At 42.4% G+C, this 12306-nt stretch overlaps 2 protein-coding genes across 2 annotated transcripts in view; both read left to right on the top strand.

Moving 5' to 3' along the window:
* The window catches only part of LOC105537369 (cation channel sperm-associated protein 2), a 7778-nt gene extending 2241 nt beyond the window's left edge, over positions 1–5537 (top strand). The window contains exons 2-6 of the mRNA XM_011976942.1: positions 1492–1670; positions 1885–1984; positions 2301–2357; positions 4779–4996; positions 5350–5537. Coding sequence (XP_011832332.1) covers positions 1492–1670; positions 1885–1984; positions 2301–2357; positions 4779–4996; positions 5350–5537 — 742 coding nt within the window. The remainder of the gene's footprint in view (positions 1–1491; positions 1671–1884; positions 1985–2300; positions 2358–4778; positions 4997–5349) is intronic.
* LOC105537370 (stereocilin-like) overlaps positions 4926–12306 on the top strand; it is a gene marked incomplete at its 3' end in the record, with an annotated part of 26907 nt that continues 19526 nt past the window's right edge. Inside the window, exon 1 of the mRNA XM_011976943.1 lies at positions 4926–5514. The remainder of the gene's footprint in view (positions 5515–12306) is intronic.

The raw sequence follows: 12306 nt of genomic DNA, 5'->3' as shown, positions 1-12306 counted from the left end.
TCACTGTGTTAGCCAGGATGGTCTCGATCTCCTGGCCTCGTGATCCGCCCGTCTCGGCCTCCCAAAGTGCTGGGATTACAGGCTTGAGCCACCACACCCGGCCAGTTTTTTAAATATTAAAAAAGAAAACATCACTGTTTTCTAGAAGGAAATCAACTTGAATTTTGAGTAGATAATCCCGTTTATGAATTAGAATTCAATCTTGTCTGCGCTTCTCAGGACTCTGTTAAACTCTTAACAGATAGTTTTGTAAGAGTATTGAGTTAGGAAAGTCCTAGAATTTATCCTATACAAGCTTTGATGTTTTCAATAAATTGTATATGGAGGACTAAAAATAAAGGTAGGAAAATTTAGATACTTTCCCAGAAACTTTTTACTTTTTTAGTAATTTTAAAATATTACTAATTTTATAATCTGTATATATTCATTATTTAGGATCACAAATGTTTATGTAGCATACCCATTTACCTGCATATCATTTCATACCAGCAAACTAATAGGAAAAATCTTCTATTTCGCTAAATTTGCTAATTTTGCTAAATTTGCGAGTGATCTTCTATTAAGTAGACTCCATAGAGCAGTGGAGAATAAAATTAGAAAAAACGACCAGGCATGGTGGCTCACACCTGTAATTCCAGCACTTTGGGAGGCTGAGGCAGGCAGATCACTTGAGGTCAGGAGTTCAAGACCAGCCTGGCCAACGTGGTGAAACCCTGTCTACTAAAATTACAAAAATTAGCTGGGCATGGTGGCGCATGCCTGTAATCTTGACTACTCGGGAGGCTGAGGTGAGAGAATCACTTGAGCCTGGAGGGCAGAGGTTGAAGTGAGCTGAGATCGCGCCACTCTAGCCTGGATGATAGACTGAGACTCTGTCTCCAAAAAAAAAAAAAAAAAGAACTAGTTGGTGATTCATTCATCTTTTAAAAATTCAGTTAATGCCTATTTATTGAGTATTTATTATACCCCAGGACTAATGGGATAGTGAGAGGTAGTCATAGATTATTTATGATAAAGGAGAATTTAGGCTGGGTGCAGTGGCTTACACCTGTAATCCCGTACTTTGGGAGGCTGAGACTGGCGGATCACCTTAGGTCAGGAGTTCGCCACCAGCCTGGCCAACATGGCAAAACACCATCTCTACTAAAAATACACAAATTAGCCGGGCATGGTGGTACATGCCTGTAATCCCAGCTACTCGGGAGGCTGAGACAGGAGAATCTCTTGAACCCAGGAGGTGGAGGTTGCAGTGACCCTAGATTGCGCCACTGCACTCCAGCCTGGGCAACAGAGTGAGACTCCGTGTAAAAAAAACAAACAAACAAAAAAACAACTTCAAACTGAAGAATGATTAGCTAAAAACTGAGTATGGTAGAAAAGGAGCCAAAATCAGAACAAACTACAAAGAATGTTTCTTTAAAAGTAAGAATGGTACCATTTTTGAAAGGTTTAGGCCTCTGTTTCTGTCTATTCACATGCCTTTTTCTTTAGGGACCTCCCGAATTCCCTGGTAACAGTGTTCATTCTCTTCACCTTGGATCATTGGTATGCACTGCTTCAGGATGTCTGGAAGGTGCGTGAAGTCAGTCGCCTCTTCAGCAGCATCTATTTCATCCTTTGGTTGTTGCTTGGCTCCATTATCTTTCGGAGTATCATAGTAGCCATGATGGGTAAGCATAGAGGAGGTGAAACTTGTTTGGGAAGGGTGGTTGGGAAGAAATTAGTCTGAAAGCTGGGATTGGTGGCTTATGGGTATAAAGAACCTAGTGTAGCAGGAAGGCTTGGGTTCTGGATGGGATATTTCACTTGGATTCTCCCCACCCAAGCCCTCTTCCCAGGTCTAGTCATTAACATCTCCCAACTCCTAATGGCCCTTTGGGGCAGTTACTAACTTTCAGAGTATCAGGAAAGAGATGAATGAGGAGATGGCACTTCAGGAGGTTCAGCTGAAAGCTGACATGTTCAAGCGGCAGATCATCCAGAGGTCTGCTTCTCCCTTTTCAACCCCAACTTTCCTTCTCAAGGGTTTCCTGAGCTCATTTCTTGTTTCTGCTCAACCCCACTTTTCCCTTTGTGACAGAAGATTTGCCTTCAAGGATAAGAATTCTCTGGCTCTAGAATATTGCCTGATTTTTCATCCACTGTGGGGAGCCCTCCATTTATTTTCACCTCTTGACTACAATTTGTTCTCCCCAGTTAGTTTTCTTCACTTTCTGATATGAACTCTTTTTTTCTTACCACACTTTTACTTGAATGTAACTGTCTTTGCTCTTTTTTTTTTTTTTTTTTCTGCTTTGCAGGAGAAAAAACGTGTCACAGGAGGCACTGAAGTCAAGCCATAGCAAAATAGATGACAGGTTAGGAGTATGTACGTGAACTGGGATAGAAACACATGAAGGAAGAGAGGGTGGAAAACTAAAGATGAAGATTGACTTTGAGAGAGAATTCATTCATTTAATAACTGCATATTGTAGTAGGTTGACTAGTGGCACCCAAAATAATATGTCCATGTCCTTACTCCCTGGAACCTGTGAATGTGACCTTACTTGGAAAAAAAAAGATCCTAGGTTAAGGATCTTGAGATGAGATCATCCTAGATTATCCGGGTAGGTCCTAAATCCAATGGCAAGGGTACTTATAAGAGATGAAAGAGGAGAAGACACAGAGAATAGGAGAAGGCTATGTGAAGGTGGAGATAGAGGTTGGGGCTAAAGCCACCACAAGCCAAGGGAGGCTGAGGAATGCCAGGCAGCTGCTAGAAGGTAGAAGAGGCAAGGAACTTCTCCCCTAAAGTCTCCGGAGGGTGTATGGCCCTGCCAACACCTTCATTTCAGACTCTGGCCTCTAGAATTGTGAGGGACTATATTTCTGTCATTTTAAGATACCAAGTTTATAGTAATTTGTTATGGCAGCCTCAGGACACTAATACAGATACCTTCAATGAAACAAATATGAATCTAGACCCCAAGTGTTTAGCAGTGGACAAAGAAAGCAGAAGCAGAAATGAACTCATTCACTCATTAACAAATAATTACTGGCTAGATGTGGTGGCTTATACTTATAATCCCAACACTGTGAGAGGCCAAGGCAAGAGGATTGCTGGAAGTTCAAGCCAGAAGTTCAAGGCTGCATTGAGACATGATTGCACCACTGTAGTCCAGCGTGGGCAACAGAGCAAGATCCCGTCTCAAAAATTTAGCAGGGTGGGCGCAGTGGCTCATGCCTTTAATACCAGCATTTTGGAAAACTGAGGTGGTGGGATCACTTGAGCTCAGGAGTTCAAGACTAACCTAGGCAATATGGCAAAATTCTGCCTCTACAAACAAAAATTAGCTGGATGTGGTGGTGTGCTCCTGTGGTCCCAGCTACTTAGGAGGCTGAGGTAGGAGGATCACTTGAGCCTGGGAGGCTGAGGCTGTGGTGAGCCGTGATTGTGCCACTGCTCTGCAGCCTGGGTGACAGAGCAAGACCCTGTCTCAAAAAAACACAAAAAACTATAAAGAACAAATAATTATTGAATACTTAGTAGGTGCTTGGGATGTATCGGTGAACAAAATAGACAATAATGCCTGCTTCATGGAGCTTACCTATTAGTAGTGATAAAGAGATAATAAGCAGTGAACATATTAACTAAATTAATCTGTTAAAATATGATCAGCATTATGGGAAAATTAAAAGTAGAACAAGTTAAAGGAGATTGGGAGTAGAAGGTGGGATTGCAGATGTGCTGTAGTTTTATTTTTTTGGTTTTTTTTTTTGAGACAGAGTCTTGCTCTGTTACCAGGCTGGAGTGCAGTGGCACAATATCGGCTCACTGCAACCTCTGCCTCTGGGTTCAGGTGATTCTCCTGCCTCAGCCTCCCAAGTAGTTGAGACTACAGGTGCCCACCACCACACCCGGCTAATTTTTTTTTTTTTTCTTTTTTTCCCGTAGAGACGAGGTTTCACAATATTGCCCAGGCTGTCTCAAACTGCCGAGCTCAGGCACTCCATCCGCCTCAGCCTCCCAAAGTGTTAGGATTACAGGCGTGAGCCCCCGTGCCCAGCCACAGATGGGTTATAGTTTTAAACAGGGTAGTCAGGGTGACCTCATTGAAAAGGTAATATGAGCAAAGACTTGAAGGAGGTAAGGGGATCACCATGTGGGTATCTATAAGAAGAGTGTTAATAGGCAGATGAAACAGCTAGTGCAAAGGTCCTAAGCTGGAAGCATGCTTGGTGTGTTTGAGAAACAGCAAGGAGGCCATTGTGAATGGAGTAGAGTGAGCAGGGGGAAGAGTGCTGGGAAATGAAGTCAGAGAGATAATGGTGACATGATCCTGTAGGGTTAGGGGTGCCATTGTAGGGACTTTGAAATGGAAAGCAGAACAGAGGAGTGACATGAGGTGACTTACATTTAAGAAGGATTACTTGCTGTGTTGGTAGAAGAACAAGGGAAGGAGCAGAGAGATCAGTTGGGAGGCTATGCTGCTGCCTAGGCAAGAAATGATGACAGCTTAGGCCAGAGTGGTAGCAGTGAGTTAGTGAGAAAAGATTTATTTCGAAGGTATAGAGTCAGCAGGATTTCTTGATGGACTGGATATGGTAGGGAAGAGAAGAGTTAAGGATGACACATGAATGATTGAGTTTGGAAGTGCCTGAGTTTAGAGTTTGGGAGTAGTTTGGCCCTCATTGTCTTATGCCCCAGCTTTAGGGGGTGGCCAGGACCAGAACCAGAATAATGAGTGGACTAGTCATGTCTTGTAAATGTTTGTGAAGTCATGATTTTCTCCTTTCAGTACAAGAGGAGCTGGTCAACAAAGGGAAAGTTTGGACTTATCAGAAGTGTCTGAAGTAGAGTCTAATTATGGTGCCACTGAAGAGGATTTAAAAACATCTGCATCAAAAACAGAAGAGACCTTGTCAAAAAAGAGAGAGTACCAGTCTTCCTCCTCTGTTTCCTCCACATCTTCTTCCTATTCTTCCTCTTCTGAATCCAGATTTTCTGAAGCTATTGGTGAGCCAAAGAACTATAATAATGAGTTTTTTCCATTTGAATTCAGACTACTCTATAAGACATCTTACTCTTAACAGGAGCTCTCCTACTGTATCTCCTTTCCAATTTTCTGGTCTTAATGACTTTCTTTTTGCTTCTAATTTCCCCTGTCCTCCTTCTTCTCTTTGGGTAAGTGTGGCTGTGGCCCTCTTTGCTCACTGTAAAAAGTGATTTCTTGCTGATGCACCCTTTCCCTCCTTGCTTCCTGTTAACCTCTTCCCACCCCACCTTTCCACCCACACCATAGGATTTACCAGCTTTTACCCAACTTTTACAAACCTAGCCATGTTTTTCTGAAGCATTCCTCCCGACAGGTCATTTGGACTGGGAGACTCTTGTGCATGAAAATCTGCCCGGGCTATTGGAAATGGATCAGGATGACCGTGTTTGGCCCAGAGACTCACTCTTCCGATATTTTGAGTTGCTAGAAAAGCTTCAGTATAACCTAGAGGAGCGTAAGAAGTTACAAGAGTTTGCAGGTATGGAGTTAGGGCAGTCATAGGGACCATGGGAATATATATATAGCGTTTATAACTGTGGAGGAGGAGGAGGTTGTCCGCTATTCTGGCATCTCAGCTTCTAAATTTCTGCCTATACCTAAAATAGGCAAATTCTTGGTTTGGTTTGTCACATTCTGGGCATGTGTCCCACTTTTCCCTAACTGAGAGAGAACCTAGAAACTCTGCTTCTGTAGCACGGGACGCCCAAATCCTATGAGGTATGAGAGCTTATTTCCCAAGAAGAGAAAGTCTAATCCCAGTTGTTGGGAATTAGGACAAGGTAGGCTCTTGCTTGATTTGGGCAGCCCACCGGTTTCTGCACGTTTGTTCTCTCTGAAGATTGCATTTCAGACTTGAGCAGCAGGGCCTAAGGCTCAATCTGGAGAGCTATGGGGATCAGACAATGAGCAGGAGGCCCACAAGTGCTCACTGCCCTAACTCCCTAAAGAAGTTTATGAATTCTAAACTTCTGTTTGTATCTGCCCCTTCTAGTGTCAGCCTCTATAAAGATAAATATGTGATTTAAATAGAAGAGTTTGATGTAAACTGAGCACTATCTTTTCAAAGTTATTTTTCCTAAATTTCATTACTTCATGACTAATTTTGATTAATACAGTTTCCCTCTGAAAGCAAAAAAAAAAAAAAAAGGCTGGGCATGGTGGCTCACACCTGTAATCCTAGCACTTTGGGAGGTTGAGGTGGGCAGATCACGAGTTCAGGAGATCAGGATCATCCTGGTCAACATGGTGAGACCCTGTCTCTACTAAAATACAATAAAGCAGCTGGGCATGGTGGCACATGCCTGTAGTCCTAGCTACTCTGGAGGCTGAGGCAGGAGAATTGCTTGAACCTGGGAGGCAGAGGTTGCAGTGAGCGGAGATCACGCCACTGAACTCCAGCCTGGCAACAGAACGACACTTCATCTCAAAACAAAGCTAAAACAGAAGAGTTAGGGGCGGATTTTTATAATTTAATGTGTGTTATCTGGGTTTTTCCCCTCATACCTAGTTGAAATCAACTCAGTGTGAAAATAAGAAATTAGAGAGGAGGACTGTGTGTTTGTGTGTGGTGGGCACAGGTGGGCAATGAGGAATTTATAACATTGGAACACGGAATTTAGGGCAAGATGTGAAAGACAGGCTTTGCTTACTTCAAAATGTTGCCTAAATTTAATCCTGTTCCTGCTAGTCATTCTTAGCCCTGCCTTCCCACTTATTCTCTAGGGAGGACAGGGTGAAAAGGAGGAAAATGCAGCAAGGTGGTTTCTTTAATCCTGATAAACTTGTCTATGGCAAAGAGTACACAGAATCATAAAGCTTAATTTAAAGATTAGTAAAGACTTGTGGGAACCTAGAACCCAGAAAGGCAAGGTCTTCGCCAAACATTTATGTATGTAGAATATTCTTAGTTCTCCAGCCTGACAATCTGTTTCCTTTGCAGTGCAGGCACTGATGAACTTGGAAGACAAGTAAAGCAATGGATGGCTTCAATATCCTTGGGCCCAGCAAAAGATAATGAAGGGAATTGTTGAAAATAGAGAATTGAAAATATAAATGTCTGTTCAGATAGAACAATGTCTGTTCATTAAAATTAAAAAGTATAAGTGTGTAGGCCAGGCGTGGTGAAACCCCGTCTCTACTAAAAATACAAAAAAAAAAAAAAAAAAATTAGCTGGGTGTGGTGGCGGATGCCTGTAATCCCAGCTATTCGGGAGTGTGAGGCAGGAGAATCACTTGAAGCTGGGAGGCAGAGGTTGCAGTGAGCCAAGATCACACCACTGCACTCCAGCCTAAGCAACAGAGTGAGACTCTGTCTCAAAATACATAAATAAATAAAAGTATAAGTGTCTAATATATACTGCTGATAGCTGCTCAGTAAGATAAGGCATATTGAAAGGCATAAGGTCAAGAAAAAGAGTTAGTTCAAGCTGAGTGTGGTGATGTGTGCTTCTAGTCCCAGCTATGAGCTGAGGCAGGATTGTTTGAGGCCAGGAGGTTGAGGCTGCAGCAAAGTAGGATCATACCACTGCATTCCAGCCTTGGCAACATAGCAAGACCCTGTCTCTAAAAAAGAACAAAACAAGTTAGCTCAGATGCCAGTGGAGACTGTGCTCCTTAGCTTTCTACCCTTTCCACGGCTCCTGAATCCGACTCATTTCTTGACTTTGTCATTATAGCTTCCACCCTTCCTGCAACCTCTGCTGCCTGATTATGGTCCTAATTTTACCCTCTCCCTCCCTGATGCATAGGTAAAGGCCTCTCTGGAGTAAGGAGATCTTCAGAGCTGTTAGTATAACTAATTGAGAAGTATTGTTTCCATTGCCTGTTCTACTCATGTTGCTTCTCTTGTGAACCATTAACTTTAATTGGATATTATTTTTACCTGTTACTGGACCATAAGTCTCTTTATTTCATTTTGCCATTGCTCAGGGCAGTGTAAATCAGTAAGTGTTGTACAGGTTTTTAGTGTTAGAAGGGATTTCAGAGTTAATCTATCTCCCATCAAAGCAGGAACACCTTTTAGAACATCACTGAAAGGAGGATTATCCAGGTAATGCTTAGTGTTTCTAGTTATTTGGGATTTATTATCTAGAAGGGATCCCATTCCATTGTTAGAAGACTTAAGTCTTTAGACATGTTTATGATTAAAAATTACATCACTTATTGAGTGTTTAACTTACATCACTTATTGAGTGTATGAGGATATTTGTATATTTAGTATATATATACTGTATATAGAGTATGTATATTTCATAGAATAATCTTATACGGAAGATAGCCTCCTATTTTTAGAGATCAGAAAACTAAGGCCTAAAGAAATTAAGTAAGTCAAGTAACTTGCCCAAGAGCATATACCAAGTAAGAGGTAGAGCTAAGGTTCTAACTCAGGTTAAAAATTCTGAGTTGAGAAAAAAATCAGTTGAAGCCATTTAAACAACAAAATAGCTTACTGGAGACTGGGAAGTTCAAAGGTAGTATAGCTTCAGGATTGATTTAATGTAAAAATTCACTGTTGTTAGATCTGTGGTTTTGTTTCTCTGGAATTTTGCTATCTGCACTCTCCTCCACGTGTTCTTGTTATTCTCAGACTGGCTTCACTTGGGTAGCCAGATAATTTTCTGAAGTGCCTAGGCTTGCATACCTATTTACCCATATCCAGCGGAAGAGAGCCAGTGACTCTTTTCTCAGTCAATGAACAAAATGTTTGAGCTTTGGGTCACAATCATGGTTATTCTTGGAGTGAAGATACTGATGGGGAGGAAGCATGAAGCCTCTGGAGTGCTGTAGATATGTTCCATATCTTGATCTGCATGGTGGTCACACAGGTATATATAGATGTAAAAATTCAACAAGCTTTACACTTAAAATTTGGGTATTAACTGTATGTAAGTCAATCTCCACTCCTCTACAGACACATCCTGACCACCACTGATTGGACCAAGAAGTTAGATCATATGCTTATGAATTGTTGAGGTAATTCGTAACGAATTGTTGAGGTAATTCGAACGAATTTTTGAGGTAAGGTGAATGTGATGGAATCACTAATTAAGGCTTTCTCCTGAACTGGAGGTAAGGTCAGTAACACCCAACCTGAAGTAAGGGCTGCTACCCAAATGGGGAGGAGATGAAAGGGGCAATAAGGAGGTAATTATAAAGTCCTCACCTAAGAGTGTGTCTGGCAAAAAGGCCCAGATGGAGAGAAGGCAAATGAATTGAATGTCCGGAATAAACAAATCTATGAAGACAGAAAGTAGATTAATGGTTTCTTGGGGGTTGGGGAGGGAGGAATTGAGACTGACAGATGATAGGTATAGGGTTTCTTTGGCAGGTGATGGAAATGTTCTGGAATTCAATAGTCTTGAATAGTTCAACAATATATTTAAAAACACTGAATTGGGCTGTGGGCAGATGGAGTATCACTCTGTCGCCCAAGCTGGAGTGTAGTGGCACAATCTCTGCTCATTGTAACCTCCACCTCCTGGGTTTAAGCGATTCTCGTGCCTCAGCCTCCCAAGTAACTGAGACTACAGTCGCACGCCACCACGCCTGGCTAATTTTTGTATTTTTAGTAGAGACAGGTTTTTGCCATGTTGGCCAGGCTGGTCTTGACCTCCTGGCCTCAAGTAATCCGCCCCTCCTTGGCCTCCCAAAGTGCTGGGATTACAGGTGTGAGCTACTGTGCCCGGCCCCCTCCTGACTTTCTATAGCTGATCTGTGGTCTGTGCATTCTGCATTTTATTCTTTAACTCTTTCTTCAGTGAAAACAATCTGGCTTTAATCCTACAGGAGTGGAAGTTTATTCAACAAATTTGTTGAGTTTGTATGTTCCAAACATTGTTCTAGACACTTGGGATATATCAGTGAATGAACAAAACAGAAATCCCTGTCCATCCTAACTAGTTCCTCATATGATCAAATAATAAAACTTCCATGAAGATAGTAATTTTGTCTCCTCCCCTGTTTTCTGGTTGTTGTTTGTTTGGTTTGGTTTGGTTTTTGAGACAGGGTCTTGCTCTTTCACCCAGGCTGGAGTGCAGTGGTGCAATCATAGCTCACTGCAGCTTTGATCTTCTAGGCTCAAGTGATCCTCCTGCCTCAGGCCCTTAAGTAGTGTGGACTGCAGGTGCATACCACCACACTTGGCTAATTTTTTAAATTTTTTGTAGAGATGGGGGTTTCACTGTGTTGTAATATGTCCAAAACTGAACTTATTCCCACTTCATCAAACCTGTTCTTCCTATTCTAATCTCAAGAACTGCCAAACAATTTCTATGGGCTGGGGAAGTCCTCAAAGATCTCCTTGCTGCTTAACTTTTTCTGTATTTTGTCTGAAGGTCTTTCACTTAAGATGCTATTTCTTGTACCAGTTTTTGTGTTAAGATTCTTTAAGTTGGCCAGGCGTGGTGGTTCACACCTGTAATCCCAGCACTTTGGGAGGCCGAGGTGGGCAGATCACCTGAAGTCAGGAGTTTGAGAGCAGTCTGACCAACATGGCAAAACCCCGTCTCTACTAAAAAATACAAAAAATATCTGGGCATGGTGGCCTGCACTTGTAATCCCAGCTACTGAAGCTGAGGCAGGAGAATTTATTGAACCCGGGAGGCGGAGGTTGCAGTGAGCCAAGATTTTGCCATTGTACTCCACCCTGGGCATCAACAGCGAAACTCCATGTCTAAAAAAAGAAGGTTCTTTTTTTTTTTTTTGAGTCGGAGTCTCGCTCTGTCTCCCAGGCTGGAGTGCAGTGGCGCAATCTTAGCTCACTGCAAGCTCCTCCTCCTAGGTTCATGCCATTCTCCTGCCTCAGCCTCCTGAGTAGCTGGGACTACAGGCGCCCACCACCATGCCCAGCTAATTTTTTGTATTTTTAGTAGAGATGGGGTTTCACTGTGTTAGCCAGGATGGTCTCGATCTACTGACCTTGTGGTCTACCCGCCTTGGTCTCCCTAAGTGCTGGGATTACAGGCATGAGCCACTGTACCCGGCTGAAAAGATTAAGTTGCAGAAGAAGAATTCATCTTGAGCTAGTCTATTCATAGTGGTGATAAGATTTAGTGGATCTGTTCCAGTACCTGGCACATCGAGACACTTTATAACACAAGTGAATGAGCAAAATTGGGTGGGTATCTCTATTTTACAGATGAGTGAATTGTAGAAACTTCTTGGGGTCACCAGACTAATAAATATGGAACGAAGATCTAGAATTCAGAGATCTGATATCAAAATGCAAATATAATTTAGCTGTCTTAATCAGGAGAGTCAAAGGCTGTGCTGCAAGAATAAATTAACCCCTACATCTCAGTGATTTAAGTATAAGAAAGGCATATTACTCACTTGTGGAGGTTTCAATACTGGTTGGGTAACTGTTCAAGGCAGCTACAGTAAATTTTTATTATTCGTGATACTTATGTTTTATAAAGTTGCAGCAAACAACTGAATTAGTGACTACTGAACCATTGCTCCCAGGAGAAATACAGGGTTAGGTTCCTGTGGGCCTCTGGTCACAACATTTTCATCAACTGATCAAATATATAACCTTGGTTTTCTTTGTGTTTCTGTTTATAGATACCTTATTTAATATATGTTGTTGATTGATTAACATTGAACTCATGGCCAACAACACTGTGACTCATGCCTGAATGAAGCTTTTCTTTTCTTTTCTTTTCTTTTTTTTTTGAGACAGAGTTTCGCTCTGTCACCCAGGCTGGAGTGCAATGGAGCGATCTCGGCTCACTGCAATATCTGCCTCTCGGGTTCAAGTGATTCTCCTGCCTCAGCCTCCTGAGTAGCTGGGATTACATGTGCCCGCTACCGCGCCCAGCTAATTTTTGTGTTTTTAGTGGAGGCGGAGTTTCACCAGGTTGGCCAGGCTGGTCTCGAACTCTTGACCTCAGGTGATCCACCTGCCTCAGCCTCCCAAAGTGCTGGGATTACAGGCGTGAGCCACCTCGCCTGGCAATGAATGAAGCGTTTCTAGCATAGTTTATAAGGCACATTACAGCCTTCTTGCTCTTAAGAACACCGTACAACACTTTGGCATTAAGTGTAAGAGCCGTTTAAAACAGTGAAATCATCAACAAATAGCCCCAAAATGCAAAAAGTGCATCACTAGATAGACCTTAAAAAAGACACTTACTGGCCGAGCACGGTGGTCACGCCTGAAATCCCAGCACTTTGGGAGGCTGAGGTGGGCGGATCATGAGGTCAGGAGATTGAGACCATCCTGGCTAACATGGTGAAACCCCGTCTCTACTAAAAATACAAAAAATAGCTG

Source organism: Mandrillus leucophaeus, unplaced genomic scaffold (assembly GCF_000951045.1).
Source record: "Mandrillus leucophaeus isolate KB7577 unplaced genomic scaffold, Mleu.le_1.0 Scaffold1712, whole genome shotgun sequence".
Lineage (NCBI taxonomy): Eukaryota > Metazoa > Chordata > Mammalia > Primates > Cercopithecidae > Mandrillus > Mandrillus leucophaeus.
Note: the sequence above shows the minus strand (reverse complement) of the source record. Positions and strands in the feature narration are given on the sequence as shown.